The sequence below is a fragment of the Lepisosteus platostomus genome, chromosome 10 (genome assembly GCF_059453375.1).
Source record: "Lepisosteus platostomus isolate fLepPlt1 chromosome 10, fLepPlt1.hap1, whole genome shotgun sequence".
Classification (NCBI taxonomy): domain Eukaryota; kingdom Metazoa; phylum Chordata; class Actinopteri; order Semionotiformes; family Lepisosteidae; genus Lepisosteus; species Lepisosteus platostomus.
In genome coordinates this window covers 41,677,979-41,705,016 of record NC_142620.1, presented here as the reverse complement: position 1 = coordinate 41,705,016, position 27,038 = coordinate 41,677,979, and the positions used below count along the sequence as shown (strand labels likewise).

The window sequence follows — 27,038 nt, the reverse complement described above, 5'->3', positions numbered from 1 at the left end:
TAAGCAAACAGAAAAAAAGCCATGACTAAAGTGCAGAAGAGGGATGCAGGATCACTTGCTTAGATATACAAAAAAAATCACAAAAAGGTGTGTTACAAAAGAACATGCAAACATGTTCATCATGTACATGAACATGTACATCAATTTCCCTTCACGATCAATAAAGTCTTATCTATAAACATGAAACAGAGTGAGGAATCAGAAAATTAGCATGCATAAAAACAGCAATTCTGTCAATAAGCCCTAAATGAATTAATAGCAACCATGGTTTCATGGAGGGCTTCTCAGATAGTTGGGCATTCAGGTAGATTGCCAGGTGAAAGGATTTGTAAACATACTTTGTTAAAGCAAGTCAGTTTTTTCTGCAACACATAAAAGACATTTTTCCAAGAAAGTTTAGCCTTTGTCACTAATGAAACCACTAAATAAAGACATAAATATAGAAATCTTAAGATTTTTTTATTCAATGTTGGTAGCAGGATGAACTGTGCTAAGTGTATATTTTGTTGCAGAGTTGCTGCAAGATGTTAACAGTGAAAAAAGGTATTTAGAAATGAGTTATTTCAAGAAGAAATTTTATTTAAATAATAACCACACAGACGTCGAAATGGTTCGATTTCATTTTTATTTTAGATGGTCGATTAACATTTATGACATGTTTTAAATTGTCGTAAACACCCCCATAATTGAACATTCGTATTTTCAAAGGGCTTGAAAGGGTACAGGGGTCTCCGTCTCACACGACGTCGGTTTTTCAGAAACATTTCCACCATGCGGTCATTCTGGATTGCATTCGTAGAATAAAGTTCTAAAATGTTTCTAAAAGATAAACCTTTACATCTATGGTATAGAAAAAAGACGCAATGTAGACCACAGGTCACTGCAAAAGAATCTTGCAATTGTCTGTTGTTGTAAAATATGGAGTTAGCATTTCTGTTTAAGAAATCAATAATGTTCTTGGGAAAGCAAAAGGCTTCGGGTGAAAATCCGTAGGAGTCGAAAAATTCTGCGCCCTCGTCGTCAGGTAAGTAAATAGCCAGCCAGTGTTCACCGGGACGGTCGTGTGGGTGAGTATTAACTATGAAACACAATGGGCGCCACGCCAGTCTCTTGCGTGGTAGGGCATCACTGGGGAACACACCTAGAAAACTGTCTCGGGTGTAGCGGTCTCGGGTTAGAATGTCTTCCAGCTGTTTGGTGTTCATCTTTATGTGCAGGTTGTGTGGCCTCCCGTGCTTTTTAGCTGAAGTCGTAAATGACTTGACGTTTCATATCCAGCTCTATCACGTTGTCGAACAGCGCGTACACAACCATGTTAACTGTAGTGGGTAGCGGTAGCGCGAAGCGTATTTCAGCTCTCAGATTACCCGTTTTGATTAGTGAATAATGCCCTGTGCACTCGTCGTCGGGGCTGAGGTTGAAAGTGAACAATGTGTAACCGCGAGCGTACTCCTCGCGGTCCACCAGAAGTGGTTTGTCTTTCAGACGCTTCCCGGCTGTTTCCACCAGATTAAAATATTCACGGACGCAATGTCCATTCTGGAAGCCTGGTTGAAGCGGCTTAGTGGGGATTTGTTCACCGTCCGCGTAGAGAACCAGAAAGTTAACGTTGTAGTGTTTAAAATTGAAGGGGTTTTGGGTAAAACTGCCGCTGAATGCCGCGTTGTCCACAAACCCCAAAATGACCACTTTGGGTAACTTTCCGAGAAAGAGGTTTTCTTGGTTACACACACGGCTCCCTGCAGGCAGGCTGAAGACTTTCAATTGTATGCGGTCTATGGGGTATTTAGCGTTGGCCGTCAGGAGTGCTTCGGCGTGTCCCAGTCTGACCCCGGGTGACACTCTGACTCTTTTCACAAACAAAGATGCAGAGAGTACGCTCAGTTTGTGTTCTCCGGCGTTGTTCATTAAGCAGAAAGCCTCTCTGTTGCGCGTGAGTTTTATTTTCAGGTCTACGCCATTCAGTAGTAGTTTGTCCTGAAAAAACAGGTCGGCGTGAATGTGACCCAGGAGCTCCAGTTTTCGGCTTTGCGTCGTGTATGATGCTCTTTTTCGGAACCCCTGATTGGGACCATCCAAAATTGTGGACTCGTGTTCCCCGGCTGTGTCTTTGTAAAAGAGCCCTGTTGAATACTGCGTCTTCAGCGTCTCTTCACTGTAGTTCAGGACAGACTCTATAAAGGCTCTGTAAGGATAGCAGTTGTTGCTCTGGCTGATCAATCGGTCTCCTACGGTGATGTCAACCTGGCTGAAGATGGCAGCGATGGGGTAATTCACCAGGCTCACACGGGCTGCCGCATCAATGTCCCGACCGTCTGCTTCCGTTCTTTGACAGGTCAAATAGAGCAGGGTGTTGTTTAAATCTAAATAATCTTCTCCGTTGCCTGCGACGTAGAACTCCAGAGGTGCGTTTTCCATTAGGGCCGTGAGGGGTGGAACTTCTATGTAAAAGCTTTTCTCGATGCTTGTTTGGGTAGGCGCTAATTGAAATATGTCCAGCTCCGACTTGGCGCATTCTGCAGACCCGCCGTGAACAAAAGCCATGTTTAAAATATGTCTCGTTTTGTGTCTCGTTGATTGCGGTGTGTCACGCCCTTCTTGGTCGACCTGAAGCTTTTACGAGTTGCCTGTCTCCGCTTAGCCGTTCTTTTATCAGGTTTCGGCAGCCCCCGACGGTGAGATGATGACGTCTGTCTTTTTCTCTTGACACCCCTGTGGATGTATGCTAGACCCGAACCTTCCTGCTGATGTGCAGCCACCTTAGACATGACCACGCTTGTAATGTTGCCGACCACGTCTTTGGCGATGTTTTTAGCTGCCGATGCCATGTGCGGCTTAGCTATTTCAAACCCGCATTTCAGAAAAGGCACGGCTTTTCTAAATAGAGCTCTGAAAATACCCCCGATACCAGCGCCGTACTGAACCGGTAGCCCTGAAAATCCTGGTAATCCATAACCAGCCTGTTGTTTGTAGTAGTGCGTATACAAAGAAGGATCCCCGTAGCTCTTGATGACCGTCATCCTTTTAGATGTTTGTCGCTTTCACAGGTCTGAAATGCAGCTTGACAATGACCTTTCCAAATGCAAATGACACGTGTTCGTTTTGATCCGTCTTTATTTCAATAGTGATGTTGTTAAAATGGTCGATGCTCACCGGCACGTAATGGGGTTTGTCGTACAATACTGTGACGAATTCACCATCCACGCCTCTGAACGGCACACAACGCAAAAGCGGTGCGTAGACGTAGCCTATTAACTGGTGTTCTATGATATCGGTGTATATATACATGGTGTTAAATCCGCCAGTCATATCGACGGGGTGCGGTGATTTTACACCCCCAACACCCGAATTGAAACCCAACATCCTCGCCAGGCGGTTTCGCACCTGCATAACAAACCGTTTATCACTAACAATCCTTACCGACCGGCTAATGGGGTTGTATTTAAGACTTACAGCCGTTAACTTGGATTTTTCCGCAGCCCGTTTCATTTCATGCAAGAGCTGCTCGATGTTGCTGTAGTACCCTCTCGGTAAGGTACAGCTCCATATAGTCTTGAGCTCCTCGCTGATGAACAGAAAAACTTTGTCTTCATCAAAAGTGTTTAGTGTATGCGGATAGTGCAGCTCAACCAGGCCCACTTCCCAGCCCCCGTCCAGGTCAATCGCCTTTGCCAGATGCTCTGTGAAGCACACGTTGGTGTTCATTGGAAACATCTTTGAGGATGAATTACTAGCCAGCGTCACATAGAAACCATTGGGGTTCATTTTTCACCACCTCTATATGTCTCGGACCTCGGAAGCCTTTACCAAACAATTGAATTTATCACTCCAGCCGCGCCACTTTACCAAAAGCTGTTTGTTTTTGCCACGACCCCTGGCTGCTAAAATCGTTTGGATGTGGTAGACGTTCTCAACATCTGGGTTTATCTTCTGTAGCTCTTCTAGCATAGAAGGAGCCCTTAATGTCGTCGCCTGCGTAGTCCTGATGTTTGTAATAGGGTCTCAGAGCCGCGGTCCGCTCTTTGACAATGAAAATTTCATCTGTGAAGGTCTGTTCATATCCCTTCTCAAACACTCCCTTTATTTTGGACACCCGCACGCGATCACCCACCTTAAATGAAAACTTTGACGGTTTTCTCTTAAAGTGCTCGTCATAGACCATTCTCCACACCTCAAGGGAGTTGTCGGCCGTAACAGAAGCCGGGGTTCGTTTAATAGTCGTGTGGTAACTATGGTTATAAGCGTAAATAAGATCTGAAAGGACGTCGATATATCGAAAGGTGTTTTTGTGTGTCAGGTACCTCCACATTTTTGTTTTAATAGTTCTGTTAAACCTCTCGACCACGCTAGCCTTCACATCGCTGGCCGTAACGAAATGTTCAATATTCTCACGTTTGAGAAAATTTTGGAAGGTCCTGTTAAGAAATTCTTTACCCTCGTCCGTTTGTAGCTTTTTAGGAGCTAGCCCCTCTTGCAGTATATTTCGGAAGGCGCCTGTCATGGCCCCTCCAGTCTTGGTTTTCAGCAGCACGGCCCAAGCGTATTTAGACAGCATGTCTATACACATTAAGATGTAACAGAAACCGTCGTTGAATTTGCGGTGTTCTCTCATGTCCACCAAGTCGGCCTGCCACTGCCAGTCCATTTCAGACACCAGCGTCCTGTTTCTCTTAAAACGTACGTGCGCTGGCTTGTGCAGCGTATAAGCAGCCTGGCCGGACAACCACTCGGCCACCCGGCCGCGGCTGGCGCCGCTCACACCCCGGGATCTCGCGGCCCGCACCAGACTCCCCACGCCACCGTAACTACCCGATTTCCTAGGGTTATAATAGAGCGCACTCAACCCCGCGGCAGACATGGTCCCCTTCCAAACCAATACACACTTTCACACACCTAAAGCGAGGGATGCGCCGCCTTGGGGCTTTGGGACCCTGAAGCTCCGGACCGACCGGCCGGGGGGAGGTGGGAGTTCTGACAACGACACACCATTGGCTCCTGAGGGGGCGGGACATGCACAAATAACAACACGCCATTGGCTGACAAGGGGGCGGGACAGCCAACCACCGCAGACGACCATTGGCTGGAAAAGGGGGGCGTGGTACCTGTCAAAAGTTTGACGAAAGGTGTCGCTTTATACTACTCCTCTGGTTACCATCCGGAATCCAACAGCCAGGCTGAGAGGATTAATCAAGACCTCCTTACTTACCTCAGAGCAGATGTCTCCACCTCCCAGAATGATTGGGTCCCCCTCCTCCTCTGGGCCGAGTACACCCAGAACTCTCTCTACACGTCCTCCACCGGTATGTCTCCTTTCAAGTGCTCACTTGAATACCAGCCCTAACTTTTTCCTAACACAATTCCAGACACCGATGTTCCCTCCGTAAAGGAATATCTCTCCCTTCCCTGAAGTCTCTGGAAGGCTGCTAGGACCACTCTGTTAAAATCCCCTCTTTAAACAGAAGACCTCTGCCAACAGACGTCGTCCCCTGTCTAAGACAAAGGCAATATGTCTGGCTTTCCTTTAAGAACATTCCTCTCCATCAGCCATCCGGTAAGATTCATCCCACCTTCCACGTTTCCCTCCTAAAGCCTTACCATAGATCCTCGCTGCTATGATCACGACCATGCCCACCTTCTCCCAGTCTTATTCATGGGTCTGTGAATACACTGTGAACAAAATCTTGGACATTCTATGGCACAGAGGTTCCCTGCAATTCCTGATTGACTGGGAGGGTATGGCCCTGAGGAACACTCCTGGATTCCAGAGGCTGACATCCTGGACAAAAGTTTGATCCAGGATTTTCTTCGCACCCACCCTGTTCTTTCTGCTGGGGCATCTAGAGCCTCCCCTAAGGTAGCGGAGATACTGTAACACATTCCACATGCACCCTTATTCCCACACGCTCGCATTCCGCTCATTCTCACATATCCACGCACACCCATTTATTTTGAACATCCACCTCATTGCTTCCAAACATAAATGAGATGAGATTCTCCTTCTGATACAGTAGATTTAGCTTATGCTGGTGCTGGAAAGAGTTCATGGTTGTAGATACAATTTACTTGTTAAAACAGTAGCCTTTTACTGAATTGAACCATCTATGATATTGTGAATTAGAACCAGCTATTGATATTTATCTTAATAAATTATACAAAATATAGATTGTAACTGTACAATTATTCATTGCCCTATATGATGTATAGTTTATGAATATCACTCAGAATTCCATTTTAAAACCGCTTTATCCAACACGGAGTTGTGGGGGTACCAGAGCCTGTCCTTTCAAGCAACAGGCATAAGGCCTGATACACCCTGGATAAGACAGTCCATCACAGGACAGACATTTACAATTCACTGAGTATGTATTTATATCCTATACACTACCCTAGACAACTGTGCCAGTAAATAACCAAGAATAAAGAACCTCCTAGGTACTACTGTAACTAGTCTGAAATGTAACTTGATTATAATTAAAAGGGAGTGGTATTATCTGTTGTAGTGTCATTTATGTCATGTGCCTTTTTTCTACTGTATCAATTTCACGCAATGTAAACTCTGCATTGACATTACCATCCTACATATTCCGAAACTGCTGTTTCAGGCAAGCGTAAAGCTGTGTTTGGATCTGTGAATAGCTGGTAAGGTAAAAACGTCCTGTTCCCTCTCACAGCCACAGGGTAGAGCTGTTATACCACAGCTTAATCTGTACAAAGACGGGACGCAGAGTTAATTGTCATGTGTGTGTTTTAATACTGAAGCTTCCATGGAACTAACCTGTAAAGGAAGTGCTGATAATAATCAGGCATTAGTATTACTTCACCACACACCAGACACAAATCACTTCAGTCTGTGCCTGCTTTCTTCAGGGTAAGTTCTTTCCTGATTTTAAAGTGTGTGAAACAAGCCAAGCCAACAAGTAAATTTCAAATGAATTGTTTTTTTTATCCATTTTTTTGCATTTGTATATGATCTTTATCATATTTTGGTTTTAGCAGAATTAGAGTTTTGTAATGAGAGGTGGAATTAAAGAAAGATGTGTGCTTCAAGTAAATCATTATCAACCTACAGTTGTAAGGTTAAATAACAATGCAACATGGTAACAACATGGTAATGTTAATAAATAGTTCTGTGTATCTATTTTTATACATTGAAATACCAGTTATTGAAACAATGTTATTTGACATAAATGTAAAGTTCTTTCTTTATGTAATCTAGTTACATTATTTCGAATGCATTCTTGTTGTTTTAAAAGAAGGCTTAAGGTGTTTTTTTTTAATTGAAAACTTTTTGTTGGGTGTGTGCAGAGATGCACATACTATATTTACACTGAAGAATACTTACAGCCTTTTGAGTTCAGCTTGCATTGCTTATTCAAGTACTTTTCTACTTCTGCTGCCTAGAGAAAAATGCAGGTCACTTTCAGAAGTGCCAATGATATTATATATGTGACAATATAGAGCCCTATAGCAAGGAATGAAAACATTTTTTGAAAATAATGCATGTTAATTATAAAAACAGATAGGAATATGTTGCTTCATTCAAATGTTTGCTTTTCAGTATATCAGCTCTCTATAGAACTGTCCCAGCTACAGTACGTACTATTGAACTATATGAATTTTAAAAGGAAGAAAAAATCTTGATAATTTTAATGGAATTAATTTTAAGGAACATTAGGGTAGTGGCTGGCCATTTGTTAATGGTCTTAGGTGGCACAACTTGTGCTCAGACTTCACTTGTACACCACACATTTTTGAGGACATACCCAAAGTGACGTGCATTGTAAGACATTTTGAAAATAAAATGTTTCAAAGAAAATATGCCCAAAATATTTGTACAATGGCTGCTTTGTGCTTAGTCCTGTCTTTTGTTTTGCAACTCTTTTACCATGGGTTGATGCAAATGGTGAATCATCTAGAAAATATGTGTTGACACTGCTACTATTGTCATGCACAAATACAGTAATGCGTGCGCTAGAACGTTGCCTCTGATAAAACAGACACAGATGTTTAATGCTTATAGTTTCCTGAAGGTGCTAACTGATCTCTTGTTTTTTTATTCTTAATTTTATTAGAGACCCTATAAGTACGTCAGTATTAAATTTGACTTCACTAGGAATGGCAACACCCAAGAATGCGAGGATTATGGAGTGTTTAGTGAATTGAATTTGGTTGTTGTAATCCTTCCCAAAGTTTCATTACAAACTCCATTTAAATTGATTTCCAGTGTGGGGAGGTGTGATGTGTCAAGAGGCTTCAGTCTTTTATCCTGTTTATACTTTGTCCTTTCATTGAATGCTTGATAGATGTGATATGAAGCATACCAGTGTGCTGTTGTATAATCTAGTGATCAGCGTTGAATATCTAATTGGATTTAAACCAAGGCTCAATAGAAAGCCAAGAAAAAGCTGAATTGTCTGGGACCCACAGTGTCTGAGGGTTCAGACCCTCCTGATGATTTCTTTATCTAGATATCCTGCTGAACCTGCTTGCTGTGACCTTGTTTTGGATAAAGTGGTTAGCCTCATACTGAAAAGTAAATTATAGCCTGAAGCTACTGTATATCTTACTCCTAACTGGCTAACCTCTAATGCTAATGGGAGGTCTCCTGGGAAAGCTAAGGTTGCTGCTGGAAGGGGTGTTAGTGAAACAAGTAGAGAGTGCTCACCGTGCTGTTCAGTTAAATTAGAACATTGAGAGAAGGTGGAAAGTTTGAAACCTGGTAAACTCTGCATTCATTCCAAACTAGGAGTTTTTGAATCTCTGTTAAAGGATGCAGTCAGTGTACTCAAGGCCAAAGAGGTAAAATGAGAAAATACTGTATCATCTTGGAAACAAGTAGAGAGTGCTCACCGTGCTGTCTGTGTGGGTCCTAGCGTCCCTGTATAGTGTTGGGGACATTATACTTTAAAAAAATCCTTAGGTGCTGCCCTTCAGATGAGATGTAAAACTAAGGTCTTGACTTGATGTGGTCATTTAAAATTCAAATTTTCTTAAAAAGAGCAGGGTTGTTAACTTCAGTGTCCTGGCCAAATTTCCCCGTGGCCTTTACCCTTTTACCATGGCCTCCAAATAATCCCATTACTTCATTATTCTGTTCTCTTCCCCACTGATGTGTGGTGAATATACTAGTGCTACACATTGGTGGTGGTGGAGGGGAGTCCCCATTACCTGTAAAGCACATTGAGTGGAGTGTCCAGAAAAGCGCTATGTACTGTAAAAGCAAGGAATTTATTATTGTTATAATTATTTGAGAAAAACACAACATTTAGGCTAATTAAGGTGTGTGTTGGAATGAGAGCAGAAATTTGAGGCAAATGGTTGGATAAGGTGAAAGAAGAAAGATAATATTGGATAATAATAATAATAATAATAATAATAATAAACTTTATTTTATATAGCGCCTTTAAAGGTGGCTTCTCAAAGCGCTTTACAGGATGACAATAACAATAAATAAGAAGACTACAACAATAAATAAGAAAATTTCACAAGACAGGACACAATTATAATTACAGCAATACAACAATAACAATAGAGGAGACCGTGGAAGATGGTATTAAGAAGAGCAGAGGGGTGAAGAATGGAACCAGTTAAGTAAAGGCTTTTCTGAAAAGGAGGGTTTTGAGTCTGGATTTGAAGGAGTTTAGAGAAGGTGACTCTCTAATATCCTTGGGCAAGGAGTTCCAGAGCTTGGGGGCATAGCAGGAGAAGGCCCTGTCACCCATACAATGTAGACGGGCTTGGGGGACAGTAAGGAGGGCAGAATTTGAAGAGCGGAGGTTGCGAGGTGGGGAGTAGGGCGATAAAAGTTCAGACAGGTATTGAGGTGCCAAGCCATGTAAAGCCTTGTAGGTGAGCATGAGGATTTTAAAGTCTACGCGGAATTTGACCGGAAGCCAGTGCAAGGACTCCAGGATAGGAGTAATGTGAACACTTGCACTAGATCTGGTCAGGATTCTGGCTGCTGAATTTTGGACATACTGCAGCTTGTTCAGAGTAGATTTAGATACCCCAGGGAGCAGAGCATTGCAGTAGTCAATTCGATAAGATGGAAAGGTGGAAAGGGGTCTTACAGATGGAAATATGGCAGATTCTGGGTGTACAGAAGGTAGAAAATATGTAGATAAATAGAGTGATTTAAGAATAAATTAGTTCAGTTCAGTTAAATTAGAACATTGAGAGAAGGTGGAAAGTTTGAAACCTGGTAAACTCTGCATTCATTCCAAACTAGGAGTTTTTGAATCTCTGTTAAAGGATGCAGTCAGTGTACTCAAGGCCAAAGAGGTAAAATGAGAAAATACTGTATCATCTTGGAAAGATCTTTGATCCTCACTTCTTTCAGTTATTCCCAGGAAATGTTGTCCAGTCTCCTTACTGTTATGCAAGTGTACTTTGGCAGGGCATGTTCTGCAAGATATCTCGATGTTCCCATAAGTAAGAAGATGAATTTTAATATAGTAAATGTGTGAAGTTAACTATTTCATTGTGTAACAGGATTACAGTCTGGGTGGGACACCAGTCCACCACAGGGCAGACAGTTTCTTGATTGAAACTACTCAATAGTTATCATCTTAAATTTCTCATGAAATTTAATAATGCAGCAGGTCTGCCACATCACTGTGCATTGAGATGTTGGTGCCATTATGTTATTGTACCAACAATGCTTTAAGGGCATTGATCTAGAGAAAACTTGCTCCCAAACAAATTTTGAATAACATAAATTGATGTAATTAATAAGAAATAAAATATTAAAATGTGAACAAAAATGCTTAAAATCATTTTGGAATATTTTTCTTTTGTCTAATGAAGTTTATGTGGCATAGTTCTCTCACTGGAATTTAGTACTTTTATTTAACTTCCCTAGTGTAAAGGTCATTGTATAACATTTGATTTTATCAATTTGTTTTAATTTTTGTTTTCTGTTTTATAAAGTCTAAGTGTGAGAAAAGATTTCAGTGTGGTTGATTTCAGTATACCATGCATGTGAGCTACGAAGACAATATTGTAAAGACAGTTTATTTGAGTTTTTTCCTGTCAAAATCTTCCCTTCCTGTTCTCCTGATTACTTTAAGCCTTTGTTGGAATGTAAAATAAATTGCTGATATTGAACTTTATAGTATAAGCCAGGAGAAGGATTCCACTGATTTAATCATCTTTTATGAGATCAGCATAGTATATACTGTAAATGGTTCTCATCTAGGTCCAGGACGAACTGTCTTGTGTTTCACTCCAGATAAGTTCTTAATCACAGGATAATTAATACTACCTGGGGCATATTTGTGAATTTGCTCTCAGTTCTTAAAACAATTGGGATTTGTATTTAGTATCAACCCTGTATCAATCTCTGAGTCTTAGAGCTGACTGTAAGCTGCCAAAATTTTAACCAACTGGACTTGTGCAGAAGAAAAATAAAACACTCATCGTAGAAGTGTTTGGTCCATTGTCTTTTCTACTAATTTCAATTACACAAGATTTTGGAAACAATACCCTCAACTCAAGACTGAGTACAGAAAACAACCAATCAGATCAATTAAAGTAATCAACTACCACATTCTCCCTGTGTTTGCATGGATTTACTCCAGGTGCTACCGTTTCCTCCCTGAGTCAAAAGACATATGTACGGCTCTGGAGTAAGTGTGTGCATGTTTGTGTATGTGTATGCCCTGCAATGGGCTGACATCTCATCCAGGTTGTATCCTGCTTTGAATTTGTGTTTTGCTGGAATAAGTATACTTGTGATTAAGTATGCAGTTTGGAGCAGTGATGTGAAAGAAGTTCAAATTGTCACCTCAATGGTGTAACCCTTTCTTTTTCTGGTTCATTTCAACAGCTACTGTAGATATTTAAGTCATGAAGTTCAAAGCCACTTTGAAGATTGCAGTGTCTTTGATAATCTCAATGTACTGGAAAGCATGCACAGCATCCAATAAAATTGCAGGTAAGCATCTCTTGGACATTTCATTAGAAACCTGGATTTCATTAAGAAAAGAGTAGAGTATTTGACTAATCCAACTCAATGCTTGATGCCCATCCAAAATGGTTTTGATTTTGAGTCTACTTGGAAAAATCATTTAATGAGGATTGCTTACATGGGCATATTTCTTAATTAGACTTTATATAAGACATTTTACAATCAAAAATACAATTGCAAAATAAATAATAGAATATAGAAAACATAAACCTATATATAGAAAACAATATTGTTTGTGGGTGAAAGCAAGTAGCGGAGTACTGGTGGTCACACTAAATGTCTTGCTAATTGTCATTATTGTGGCAACACTAATTTGCCAGTCAAGCTCTTCGGTAATAAAAACTAAATAAAAATAAAGCTGTTTGAGATTGAATTTTAAGAATAAGAGGACTGCCAGGAACCCAGTAAAACTAGAGTAGACAAATGGAGACACTGAGAGATAGGATAATGAAGAGAATAGATAATGTCAAAATTACTAAATTGCATTAAATTAAAAATGGCAGCAATGAGAAATCAGCATATTGACTGCAGCCCACAGTGCGCATTAAAATAACTTGTACTGTATGCTCAAAGGCTGATGCCCTGTCCAGGGTGTACTCTGCATTGAGATTGCTGGTTGTCAGGATAGGCACTGGTTCCTCCGAGACCCTTAATTGAAAGAAGTGGTTAGAAATTGGATGGTTAAATGGATGTTTTTTTGTTTAAATCCAATTAGTGGTGTTTTGTACTGCCTTTGTGCATCAGTATAAGATTTACTTCGTTATATAAAAACTCAAAGGAACATGAAATGACAAGCATGCCCACCAGACTTTGTCAAGAGATCCAATGGCACTAATTGGTAAAAAGAATTGTAGATTAAATACTTTATGTGACTGTATAATGCAGTATAAGGCAACTATTACTGTTACTATAATAGACTTTTCCAAGGTCTTCCTGCTGTTTTAAAGTTGTAACCTTTAAAAAAAGTGAAAACAGTTTGAATCAAATCAAAAGTACTGTATATCTCAATTAAGTTTCAGTTGACCCTCCAACCAACCTACAGATACTTGATCCTGGATACCTTGGACATCTTCACATTACATGGCAACCCCCTGCCAGCCTGGAAAATGTGAAAAACTGTTCAGTGCGATTTCAGCTTCAATATTTCAGCACCTCTGAAGGAAGATGGGTGGTAAGAAAATTATTCAAAATGTACCTAGAACTGAAAATTGGGCAAGATTAAAAGGATACTGGATGGAAAATGTCAAAATGTTAGTACAGTATGTAGATATTGGATGTGTTATATCTATACTGGCCTGCTTTATTAATACAGTAAGTGAGTCCAGTTGTGGAACAAAGAAATCCACAGCAGAAGTAACTCTAGACATTCCACTGACATCTCTCAATAGAACCATGATAGATTTCCAATAGTTCCGCATATTTACTCATCTTTTAAAACTGTGATCTGGATCAAATTCATTTGAAAAAATCACAGAGGCTACAACAAGTTGCAAGGTGAAGCAATACTGCAGCACAAGATGTAGTGAAGACAACCAAGGCAAAGTCAATTAGAACTTTTTATAATTCCACTACAGTAAATGCTCAATGCTGTCCACATAGGGAATACAATGGTGTCCATGAGGGAATACAAAGTTACCAAGTTGTCAAAGTGGACGAAGTATGCAGTCTGTCACGGAAGGCTCTTCTTCTGAGAATGGAGGACACAGCGTCCCGTGGAGGTTTATAGTTTGGACCCTATGTGGAGCGGCATTACCAAGAAAAGACAGGAGACGGATTTCTGGAAAACACACTCGGGTTTATTAATGGTGGAAGAATTCAGTGACAGTTTGTGTTCTGGTGCTCAGGAAAATAAACAAGGCATGCAAGTCCAGGCGAATTCACATGGAAATTCAGGGTACAGTCCATAACTCCAGGCCGGGAAATCCATCCATCCAGACACACAGGAAACATAAACAATCCAGGAAGGCACTGGGCCAGGTTAATCTGGCCCCAGGCTCAGTGGTCAGGATGTCTCTGGTAAGGCCTAGGTCCTCTGGCTGTAACGAAAGCATTCTTTCCGGACCCTATGCGGACGACACAATCCGGGGTAGAGTGAGAATACATTAAGGAGAAAGGCATGCAGGAAGCGGGGATGAAAACAGGGGGGCGTGTCCATGAAGTGCTGGTGGTCAGGGGAGGTGTGGCCGAGGCAAACGATCCAAAACAGAGTCCAATGCAAAACCCAGGACAAAAGCAAAAGGTCCAAAGCCGGGCAGTCCATCCGAGACTGACGATTAAAAACGGGAACCAGGTCGGAACCAGCAGGGGGAAAGGGAACAGGAACAGAAACTTAAAACCATAACAGAGCCAGGCGCATCCAGGTCCCGGGCTCACACAATACGGAAACGAGAGCAAAGCCCCGGATGGAGTGGGCGTCTGGCTTTTAAGGGGGGCTGGAAGGAGGTTGGAACAAGGGTCAGGTGCACAAAATCAGGTCTGAAGTGAAAGAGCCGGAGCACCCTTAAGGAGGAGGTACTACAATCGTGACACAGGCGTCTCCATAGGCAGGCCTTCAGATCTATGTTCCAATGTTGAGCCCTGACCACAGGATTACCTGGGCTTATATACAAAAGTCCTAACAATACACACCAGGAGCTAATCCAGACATCAGACTAACATAAATCTCAGGAAAGGTTAGAGTGCCCTCTAAAGGAGGGATGTCAACCCTGACACTATCCTGTTGGTTAAGTAGCTTCTTGCACTCTGAATTGTACTTCCTCTTGGTGTTTGTGTTCAGCTGCTAATTGCTGATATTAAACCCTTAAGAATATCTGAATAGAGGCAGTAGCCAGGTCTTCGGTTACCTTCACTGGTTAGAGAGAAGTGCACTAACAATTATGCTACGCATGAGATTACTTGCATTAGCCATCTTTCCCTTCGCAAACCACAATACAGAGAATACAAGCTGCTTTTACTTGCAAACAATGTATTCAAAACAAATGAAAAATGATTGTGCCTCAAAGATTGTTCCAAGCATTTGATGGTGTAAAGAGCCACAGCAGTACTGTATATACAATTGCTTCAGTTTTGCAAAATTTTAGCAACTGGAAATTCACTTAATGCTTTATAGTTACAGAATATTCCCTGTTAATTTAACAAAATATGTACATTTCAAATTTGAAATAAGGACAAAGCAGAATAATTAAGTAATTGTAATGTTTCTGGTCAAGGTGATATTAATCTGATATCCAGCAATCCTATTCTATGGAATAAATGTATACTTTATTCAAAGAGGTGCTAAAATAGCAGGACATAATATTAATATTTTGTTATCTGGAAAAGTATTCAAGAACAATTGCTGTGTTCATATTTCAAAAGATTGCTTAAAGCTGTATAACTAATAACTCATGTAACAACACCCTACTGTACAATTATGAGAAGATGACCTTGTGCTCAATCCAGATATGATTGATCTGCCACTCCTTTCACCTATGAATGCAAGTCATTTCTGTTTTTATAGCCGGAATCTGACATTATCAGCCCAGAGGGAGATGCTGTTACTGTTTTGACATTACTGTTTTTCTCTAAATTCTACATGTGTTTTGTGTCATACAGTACCTTGCATCAGACATTATATACTGTATAAAAAATGACTGTAGAGTGAAACAGTGGCAAGCAGAATCAATCAGTATCTGTTGACAACAATAAGAGTGGATATGCTCTGTGATCTGATTCAATGTAGCACAGAGGTTATGGCTCTGGACTAATGATGGAAAGCTTTTGAGTTCATATCCTAGGAGGGATGCAGTTTGTTATACCTATGAGCATGTTCTTCCAGTGATAGCAGGTTGCATAAGCAAATTCTGTAGCTATATACTGTACATGTAAGTATATAAATGTAGCTATATAAATGGCATTGTCTTCCAAATTATTTATTTATTAAATAAATATAGAGGGAGTCCAGCTCTCCATGAACAAAAGCGGATTTCATTAACTTCTAAACCATTCATATGACTGTGTGGATTTTTGTCTATGGAACTGCTAAGACAAAGAATCAATAAGTTCATCAGTAAGTGACAGCACAGAGTAGACATATCTGTAATAGTCCTTATGCTAGTCAGTCAAATCACTTTGTTATCCTAGTCTTAGACAAGGCAGCTTTTTTTGTTTGTCTGATCCATCTCTCTTTCTAATCATGTCTAATCATCATCCTGTATTGTGCTTCATCCAATTTATCAGAATGCACTCTTTTCTAATGCAGACAATCAGAACTAAAAATTTCAACTACAGTGCACAGTTTGACCTTGGGAAAGAAGTTCAAGTTAAGATCCAGACTTTGTTGAGAGGACAGTGCTCTAATGGAACAGATGTGCTAAGCTTGCCAGCTGAAAAAACAGTACTGCCTTCCAGGAATGGTAGGTCAATGACTTTTGGAATTAAGCCATAATATACTTTACCAGTTCCTAGGAATCAAATAAGATTACATAAACAAACCAATGAACATCAAATAAATGCTGATTCCAATAAATGTTTAATACTTATAATTATGAGAAAACATAAACTCTGAAGTCAACATTTGCTAAAAATATCCTTAAAGTTATTTTCATATCTCTTTTTCCCAAAACCTCTCAGGGACTGGGTATCTGTGAATTATTTCATAACAGCCAAAATCAATGGCTATTGTATTGTATATTCCTTTGTTGGGTAAGAAAAACATAATCAGATTTATATTTTCTAATGAAGAATTAATTAATATCATTAATAAAAGCAAAGTTTCTTTTATTAATCATTACATTATATCATTAGGTTAAAGCAGAAAAATATTTGATTCTTTCTTAAACCACCAAAATGTTTTTATTTATACAGGATCATCAGAATCCAAGATTAAAGATTTCAGATGTATTTTCTATTACCGGGAGTATATGGAATGCACATGGGTGAAGGGAAATGAAGTCCAACCTCAGTCTGAGTACTTCTTGTTTTATTGGTATGTTTCATTTTTTTTAAATGAAGCTATTTAGTCAAGTAAAAGTGAAACAAAGAATGTATTCAGGCTTATTACCAAGTTAAAATAAATGGCCAAGTTAAACTTTTGTTTTCAGTTAATAATTTAAAGTCATTGATATCTTAGTGTTTTCTTTTCAATTTAGCAAGGACCAGTTAGTATGTCTGTTAATACAGTTAATGTTAATGTCATCGGAAGTTTGGATCTGCCCTTGTGAAAGCTGTATTGCTCACAAACACCCGCAGCTTTATACAGGTTTGATTAGGAATTTACAGCATATCACAACTGTGAGCCTGCATTCAAGACAGAACACAAAAAGTGTCTGAAGCCTTGGAAGTATTATAGAATGGGCTTTGAAAGACCAGTGTAAAGTAAGATGCAACCAATATAATCATGGAAAATGCTGATGACTAGTGAGGGGACTAATGTTACGTGGCACAATGCCTAGAGTATGGGCTATTTTGATTGCCATCAAGGGATACATTTTCATGAGAAAACATTTTTCCTTGTCCGTCTTTTAATTCCACAACCAGTATAAACATGTCAGCAATTAAAAAATTAATATAATTCCCTGTCAATGTTCTCAAAAAGGCAATAATGAAAGTAAGTTAAATTGTATTACCTTAATTGAATAGCTGACAATGCCCTTTGCACTTTTTACTAGGCATAATGGAATGGATCAAGCAATGGAGTGTCCTAAATATATCAAGTCCAATGGATTAAATGTTGGGTGCAACTTTTCCAGTAAAGAGCTTGTGGAGTTCACTGAATTCAACATATGTGTGAATGGTTCTTCAGCCAAATCACCCATGAGAGCTGCATATTTCACACTGAAACCACAGAATCTTGGTAAGTAAAAAAGCTGCAGATCATCAGCACATCACTTTCAAAAACAATCTAGCGTTTTTGGGACATTGTGGACAGAATGCCAGTCCATCACAGGGAACACACAGACACAAACATTCTTACGACAAGGGACAATTTTAGATAAAAGAATTAACCTACAGTACCAGTATGTCTTTGAACTGTGGAAGGAAACCGCAGGAAACCCGAGGAACAAGAAAAAACTTTTTTGGACAGATCATGCAACTCCATGTACTGTAGATAGCACAGAATTTAAACCAGTGCTGCGATCCTAAACACTGTGGCACCATTCCATCCCAAAAGCTGAACAGAATTGAGAAACACACACAAATACAGTGCATATACCTTTATATCTTATACTGTATGTGTGTGTACCTGAAAAGTTTGAAAAACATGTAGTTTGTCTGTTCTCCATGTATTTGTGTGGGTTTTTCTCTGGTTGCTCCAGTTCCAAAGACATACTGGTTAATTGGCTTCAGGTAAATTGGCCCAATCTGAGAGTGTGCGTGTTTGTGTCTCTGTACAATGTGCTCTGTGATGGACTGGTGTCCCATCCAGGGTTTACTGCTTCCTGAGAAAGCCTCCTGCTCCCTCTCCCAACACTTTGCTGGATAAAGCACTTAGAAAATGGATAGATATTTGATAGCTCACAGCTGTCTGCAGGGTAAGATCAAGGGCATTTTAAATAATTGCATTTGGTTAGTAAAACATCCATCTGTTATTAGAAACTTGCTTATTTGTAGTAAGAATTGGTCGTTGGGGTATCATACCCTGATCTAGATACCAATCCATTGCAAGGCACACAAACACACAAACAAGAAGCACATAGGGACGATTAAGATTAACCCCACCAACATCTCTTCAAGAAACAGTAGGAATCTGGAGCACCAGGAGACAACTTGCTTGAACACAGAGAGAAAATAGATACAACCCCCGGTCCAGATTTGAACTCAGGACACTAGACCTGGGATGCAGCCAAACTAAATTCCATGCTACCTACCATGCATAGAAAATATATTAAATGTGGTTGTGGTTAAATTTGGGCTACAACCAGCAGTCTAGTTCATTTATATCAACTGTCCGTAGTCCTCTCAAGTTCTTTGAAAGTTATATGGCTTGTGCACTTCCTTTAACTATGGGCAATTTCATTGATGCCTTCTTTTGTTAATGTTTTCATGATCTACATTACTTTTTATTGGTTCTGGACGGAGAACCCACAATTGTGACCCTTTCTGTAGTCAGTTAGGCTATTCGTAAAGATTTTGTTTGTATGTGTTTTGTTTTTCATGAGTATAATTACAGTGTACAGTATATCACATTTTTTTCTGTTTCCTCTTCTTTATCCAAGTGAAACCAGCTGCCCTTGAGATTCTAAACTTGACAGCAACAGACAATGAGAAAATCCTTTTGGAATGGACACCACCTACAGGAAAAATTCCTAAACATTGCTTGGAGTATGAGGTTCAATATGGGCGTGAAGACAGAGAATGGATGGTAGGCTCTACTATATTTTGCCTTACAGTTAAAAAGAATAGCTTGGAAAGTGTATCTGAGGTCTTGAGTTTTCTTTATAAATTATACCACAGGTATGGCAGTCCAAAGAAATTGCAATTTTAATGTGGAACCCAATATCTGTAAGGATTGCTTTAGATTATATTATTATATTTTCCTATTGGATGGCAAGTGTCACACCAGGATGTCAAAAATGGCTCTACAGTGTCGGCTAAGGATGTTTTACTTGAAAGGAATTGATCCGACCTGACACAACAGGGACAAATGTTTCATTTGGAGACCCCGTGCAATTGATTTAGTTTCAATTAATCAGGCTTTGTTTCTTTCATCTAGGATTCATCTAAGAAAGCTAACTTATTAATTACTGAGATTGTCTGTTTGTCTTTTCCTTTATTTCTGCAGAATCACATAATTAAAGAAACAACATTTGCCATTGTTAGCATTGACCAAAGCGAAAAACACTGCTTTCGACTTAGAAGCAGGATGAATATGTTCTGTGCAGACAGCGAAGTCTGGAGTGATTGGAGCAACATTCAGTGTTTCCCTGGTAAACCGCTTCAGTTATCCTCGATTGTTTCATTAGGAAGCTATACTGAACAAGTACCATTGTAAACACCAGTTATGAGCTCTTTCCTAGTTTTCCAGGGAAGTAATAATTTATGTAATACTGTCTTAAACCAGGAATTCTCAGACAAGTTAGACTGCTGGATCCATCCCAGATACTAAATATACACATAGGATGAATTTAAATAAATACATATAGCATGGGCGATATGGTGGTGCTGTTACTAGCATTGCTGTGTTGCAGTGCTGGGGCCTTGGGTTTAATTTTGGACCCAGGGTACTATCTACTGTATGTAGAGTTTGTATGTTTTTCATGTGCTTATGTGGGTTTCATCAAGGTGCTCCAGTTTTTGTCCCACTGTCCAAAGACATACTGGTACAGTAGGTTATTTGTCTTCTGGGAAAACTGGCCCTGGTGTGAGTATGTTTGTTTCTGTGTGTCTGCCCTGTGACTGATGTCCTGTTGAGGGTGTATCCTGTCATGCACCAGCTGCTTGATGGGATAGGCTCCAAATCCCCATGCAACTCTGAATTGGATGAAGTGTTTAGAAAATGGATGGAATATAAGTGTATATCTAAACATATTTCTCCTTAGAGACCAAATACAGATGAAAGGGAAAAATATTGAAGCTTTTTTTTATTTAAAAACTATTTCGCTTTACCATATCTGGTGTACTGTGTTGTCCCCTACGCCGATGTATTACATAAAGCTGATGGATGAATACATATCCAAAATAAAATAACAATACTAATATTCACAGAAAATATTAAGACAGTACTGTAAAGTTCAGTTCCCTACTCACTGAAAACAGTGACTTACTAGTTTTAAAATAAACTTATAATGACTGGTCTTTGGCATTAATTTAAAAATAACAAATACAACATAATTTTTCAAATCATTTGTAGAAAATATTAAATCTTAAACTTTTGTTTTTTATTTCTTTGTAGGTGTAATGAAAGAAAAAGACACCGCATCAGAAGCTGTGTTATTCAGCGTGCTGGCTGCTACAACAATTGTCCTGTTCACGGTTTTCCTATGTTTACTGATCAGGAAACGAATGTAAGGATATTACTGTGCATTTTTTCCTTTACCTTTTGTCCTGGTGTTCATTTTGAAAATAAGAAAAAACTTCCCTTGTTTGAACAAAATATTGTAATAGAATGCTTCATTTCTATATAAAAGCACTATATAAGTGTAAGCAATCATTATAATTAATTATTACAAGATTACAGGACTGTACAGAAGGTATAAATTAAAAACAAACTGCTTCTAGTCACAAGGATAAATGGTAAACATTCCTATCAGTCACAAATGAACAACATACAGTACATAACTGACTTACCAATCAACAAATCAATTCAATAACTTCTTCATTAACTAATTTTTCTTTAGTAACTAATATCTTCATTGGGTTAAATGATTGTTTTAACAAAAGACAATGATCCTACATATCACAGAAAGATTAATTTCAAAATTCTGTGACAACATATCATCAACCATTAATCACAAATATTTGCCCCTACTGTATACTGTACTGTTAAGCAAATTCTAAGAAGGTTTTTACAACACATATAAACTAATAACATCAATACCAAATTAGTTAGTTGGGCCGAAAGGTCTTCTCTTGTTTGTAACCTTTATTATATTCCTATCAGTTATGAAAACTAAAAATTGTCTGATTCTCTAACTGTTTTATTATCTTTTTTGTCTTTCAGGTTCAAACCCAAAGGCATAAAAGATATAAGTCTGCTAGGAGTAGAGAGCAGCCAGAATTGAGACTCTCTGCATTTACCATGAATGATGATTTTTTCCACTTGCTGTTAGAAAACAGGAGTGTGTTAATGCAGATACTGAACACTACAGCAGATGTTTTGTAAGTGAAGAGCATTAATAAATAAAAAAATGTTGCTTAATTACCAATGATAAAAAGAAAGATCCTAGGTGGGTTAAAATTAACAACACCTACTAATTAAATTACTTATATAAAAATTGAATCTGTTATCTACAGTAAGATCATAAAACCAGGAATCCATTCTCAAATACAATGAGTCTTTTGATTTGATTCTGGCAGAGATTGTTGTTGCTGGACACGATAGACATCACTGTTATCAAATTTCTTCTCTTGAAATGAAAATTGTTTTCTTTTCATGAATGTTTAAATGTGAATGCTGGTTTCTTATGCACTCTAGCAATTCGATATCTAAGTGATGTCATTGTGCAGAATATTGTGAGCAATAGTCATGGAAAATTGCTTAGCAGATAATTCTGCATTGAGTTTTTTTCTTTTGTTTGCTCTTAGAAAAGATGTACTGTACGCTTAACAACACAACCATTTACTGGATAAAATACTAAATCTTCAACTAAAACTTCAACATCATTAGATATGTTGTAGCCTAATGACTGATCTCTTGTTTTATGGTTGCATTCAAAACCACAAATGTAAAGGTTTGGTTCGTTTTTGTAAGTTCCTTATAGCTTGACTGAGAGAATGGAAATGGAGTGCACTATATAGTATATAATACACTACACTATATTGATATAGATTTAGTTGTCTGTGTCCAGTAGATTTTGTGCAGATTATGTTGTCATTCTAAAGCTTTGTTTATTCATTTAATGCTGTACAGACAACTTATAGATCTGGAATTTCCAGAAAAATGATACCACAGTTAACTTCACTTTAAACGTCCTCACACTACTTTGCCAAAGTGCCCCAGCTAAGCTTTTATTGTGACATTGTTGAAACAGTAAACCGAGATGTCTGTATCAACTTCAGATCCTGGATAACTTTCTTCCTTTGGACTGACGGAGTTTATATTGGCGCAGAGTTTTTCAAAATAATGAGATGTTTAACTGCTCCTGGTCATCCTGCACAGCTTCATGGTCAATTTCTAAAATGTATTTAAGACCAGGACTTTTCCTTTCACTTTACCTTTTAGTAGTTAAGTTAGATCCTAATGAATGGGGTAAAGGGATGAAATATGTAGAGCTTGTTTGAAGTGACTGCCAAGCAGAGGGTGTGGCAGCCTAGCTGTGAGGATAGGCTGCCCAAACCCCTCACTATTGCAAGGATTCAGCTGGGAACTTTGCTGTAAGGGTACAAATGGGGAGGCAAGGGGGTTACAAAAGAAATAGTAGAAGGGAAGACCTGGGTGGCAGACTTACTGTGTATACATAGGCAAGTGAAAGTGTGAGAGATTAAGATCTAACCTTCTTCCTGAACTTCTTTTATAAATTCCATTAATTACCGTTAGTTGTTTTCCTGTCCCAGCAAGGTTGTTATCATCACCAGGCTGTTGCACAGTATCCCACACAGATTGTGTTTAACCTTAAAAAGGAGTGAAATACAGTAAGATTTAGATTGCGGTGAGAAAAATAGAGCTGTGCAGTCTAATCATTAGCTTTGACTGATGAATCCTAGAAACCTTTTGGAATGCTGCCTGACCATTCCATCAAAAACATTGATTATAACGATGGCTGCTGTTGCTGTTTTAAAAAGGACCAACAACAGCTTATGGTGGTATTCATAAAATCTTTTGAAAAAATACATGATAATAAGAAACACATTATTTGCCTTGCACCAATTGAAAAGTTTTTCTAAAGGTATAAATAGAATGTTCCTAATCCCGTTCATACTAGCATGTTTTATACCTTTTATACTGTACCTACCCAAATAGAGGTTATCCACCTTTATACAACATGCTGTTTCCTGTTTTATAATTAGTCCTCAAGTCATGTGTGTACATTACCTTGTACTCCTGTGGTGTTTAATTTAAGAATTAACTTTTTATGAGACTAAAGTTAACAGCAAAATTAACAATTTTAACCAAATCTTTTGTAAATCTCCATAATGTCATGTTCACTTATGTTATCAACTGCTCAAGTTGATTATTTCATTAATTCTGGTACGTTTAATAGGATCCAGCCTGTCTTAAGCCACACTGTCAGTCTCTTAACAGTGCAGTTGTTTTTAAGTATTTTTCTAATGTACTGTAGCTCTAACTCTCATTTCCTAAAATTTACATATTCTATTGTAAGAGCCTGCATGAAACATTATTTACCATGTTACCCATTCATTTTCATCTATTATCTTACAAATATTCTCCGTTGCTTGGTATTATAGTCTATGAATATTGAAATCATTTTAAGGAATCATCTTTAGAATGCTCTCTGCCTTCTTATTGTTTTCACATTTTTTCTATTAAACTATACAGGTTATGTTTACCTAGACTTGATCTTTTTGTTTTAAGTATAAAGTTTGTGAGCTTGATTTAGAAGTATAATCGTCCTTCTTCTATTATCTGTAATAATCTGTAAATCCATCAGCTCCAACTTCACAACACAGGCTTCGTTCCTTTATAGCCAGCTTTTCTCAAATTAATCACAAACGTTTGAGATTTAAAGGATACTGTAAATACATCACCATATTAAAGTCATAATTACCAAGTGGTTTATCTGTTACCTATTATCTTAATTATATCCTGGTTGCTTGAAACCACCAAATCCACAAGACCATCTTCTCTCTAAGAAACCTTTACAAACCGGCCTAAGAAGCAATCATTAAACACCTCAGCCTGTTTCAGCTTCTGTGTGCCTCATCATTTATGTGTGAAAATTGAAATCTCACAGCCATGTAACAGACACATGCTATTATCATGTAACCATTACTGAAGTCTTTCACAAAAAAGACAACCAGGTGCATTAATTTACTTCACCCTTTGTTTAAATGCTCACTAAATGATTACGATTAATACTTTATCATAAAGCACTTTGCATCATGAAGATTAATATTGCTCAACAGTAAAATTAATGATTTGCCGAAATATATATTTGTGGGTTTGCAAATATGGATTCATTTACACAAATAAATTATACTTCATTTATACAAACGGATCATTACATCAAATAAAATGTTATGCAGTTAGTTTCTTTACAGACTGCAGGCTTTAATGGGCGTATGGTTTTATTTTTCATGTTTATTAATTCCATCTGCTATGTTAATATTAACAACACAAAATCTCTAAAACATTAATTGCATATTGCACCTTGAATTCAACGCAGTTAGCTTATATATGAGTTGTTACATATTTTATGTTTGACAGATATAGGTATTTTATTTCAAGATGAAAAAATATAAATTAGATAACTGACGAGGCACTTTTACAAATTTACTTAGTGCTGTGTATTAAAATATTATTCCAAAATTAATTCAAAACATATTAACATAAATTATGTAACACTCTAAATACAATATTGTATTGTATTTGAGTATTCCACATACAGAAAATGATCAGAATTGCCAATGTTCTTGCCAGCCTTATTTAATTTGTGTTTTTATCTTTCTAAGCTTTTGAATATGTATTTGTCACCTATTTATTGCAGAAAATTGTCATGGTTAAAAACAGGATATATTTTTGTAACTTCCACATATTGATTGTTGGACCTAACTGTAATATTTCAAAAACACATTGTTAAATAAACTATTAATATTGCTTTAGCAAACCATTTTGGTGCTTTTTAAATCTGTATTGTCATGTCATGTCATTTGCCAAACTGCTTTATATCATAAGCCAAAGCCTACCTGGCAAGCAACAAGCTCCATTGGCAGTAGTTACAAGTCTTTTTTTATGTCTCTCAACATATTTTCACACTGCGATCACTCAAGAACATTTATTTACTTCTTGTTAATCCAGTTTAGCTTTAGCCTTGCGTTTTAGTTCATTGCTCTGCTGAAAAGTGAACTTTCCTTCCAATATTTTGCCCCATCCATTTTCCTCTCCAGTTTGACCTGGTGATGCATTGTTTACTAAATACAAATACATGAAATTTGAATTGGAAAACTTTTCTAATTGTATCATGGCTTCTCACAAAAGCATTTGCCACATGTTTGTAGAACCACTTAAATGCTTTAAACTCCCAGATGGATCTGAGATGGGTTTGCCTGTCTGCCATACATGCCAGCTTTGTATAGTGACTGGGATATTGTTGTCTCATGAATATTTTCTCCCATCTCAGAGCCTGACCTCTGTAGCTTTTTGTCACAGTTAACCTGAAAATACATCCTCAACCACTTTTCTGTTTAGAATGAACAGCAAGATCTAGGAATATTTTTGCACTGTATACCACTGATAAAGAATCCTGATGTATTTTAAAGATAATTATATATCACATTGGAGATAATTGGAGAGGAAGCTGGCAGCATTGCAAAAGAATGGGGAAGACATGAGTAAAGGTTACAAAAACTGATGCCAGCAGTACCTAAGAGATGCCAAGATGTGATTCAGTGAAAGGTACTGTAACCTTAGAATTCATTCCCAGTTCAGTTAACATTTATTTAACCATGTGGAGGACAGATGAGCAAGTCACTTTTTAATTGCTTTTTGCAAACAAAATCTTTAGCACATATTTTTCTTGATGCCATTCCAAACTATTTTAATGAGGTGTTGTTACGTCCCAGGTGTTGTTACGTGTGTTCTGTGTGTGTTTTTTCTGTTATGTCCACACTGCTGACCCTTGATTGTTCTCGCTTCTTCATTGGCCAACCATCACACCACTGTTTCAATATGATGTCATCATCAATCAGCCCTCAGCCAATCAGAACACATCTTATTCAGCATATAACGTGGAGGTTTTCAGCAAGGAGAGGCCTTTTGTTTGACTTCGGTCCCATTCGGTTTTGGTTATCGCTTCGCTTCGCTTCGCTTCTGGTTATTGCTTCGGCTTCGTTTGTTGGTTTGTTGGTTTGTTGGTTTGTTGGTTTGTTGGTTTGTTGGTTTGTTGGTTTGTATGTATTTTCGTATAGCTTCGGCTTTGTTGTTTTGTTGGTTTTTTGTTAGTTTCTTTGTACTTTCGTTTGTTTGTGTGTTCATCCTTGTTTTGCCATTACCTTGCTCCAGTGTTACATGTTCAACTTTTGTGTTCTTTTGTACTCTGCTCCTGTGTATTACTCTTGTTTTCCCTTATTTGTATTCCTGGTTCACTTGTGTTTTTGTGTGAACTTTTGTATATAAGGTTAGTTTAGGTTGTTGGATACACTTTACACACTTAGTTGATTTTGTATTAGTACACTAGGTTAGTACGGGAGAGTGCCATTTGTCTTGTATGGTTTTGGGTAGTCAGTGCAGATTAGCTAGGGTGTTGAAGACGCC

The 27,038-nt window shown here is 38.4% G+C and overlaps 1 protein-coding gene across 1 annotated transcript; it reads left to right on the top strand.

Annotated features, from left to right (window-relative positions):
• Positions 1-6,713: 6,713 nt before the first annotated feature.
• Positions 6,714-25,392, top strand: il13ra2 (interleukin 13 receptor, alpha 2). Its single transcript, XM_088649023.1, has 10 exons — positions 6,714-6,868; positions 11,828-11,935; positions 12,982-13,139; positions 16,209-16,362; positions 16,814-16,934; positions 17,617-17,801; positions 19,165-19,310; positions 19,731-19,875; positions 20,841-20,952; positions 21,609-25,392. The coding sequence occupies exons 2-10, from the start codon at positions 11,848-11,850 to the stop codon at positions 21,667-21,669; spliced, it is 1,170 nt and encodes a 389-aa protein (XP_088505149.1). The 5' UTR covers positions 6,714-6,868; positions 11,828-11,847; the 3' UTR covers positions 21,670-25,392.
• Positions 25,393-27,038: the final 1,646 nt, after the last annotated feature.

Coding starts and splice junctions, on each gene's coding strand:
- il13ra2 (XM_088649023.1), top strand. CDS start 11,848: ATGAAGTTCAAAGCCACTTTGAAGATTGCAGTGTCTTTGATAATCTCA. Junction 11,936..12,981: donor AGCATCCAATAAAATTGCAG/GTAAGCATCTCT, acceptor ATCTCAATTAAG/TTTCAGTTGACCCTCCAACC. Junction 16,935..17,616: donor GAGTACTTCTTGTTTTATTG/GTATGTTTCATT, acceptor ACTTTTTACTAG/GCATAATGGAATGGATCAAG.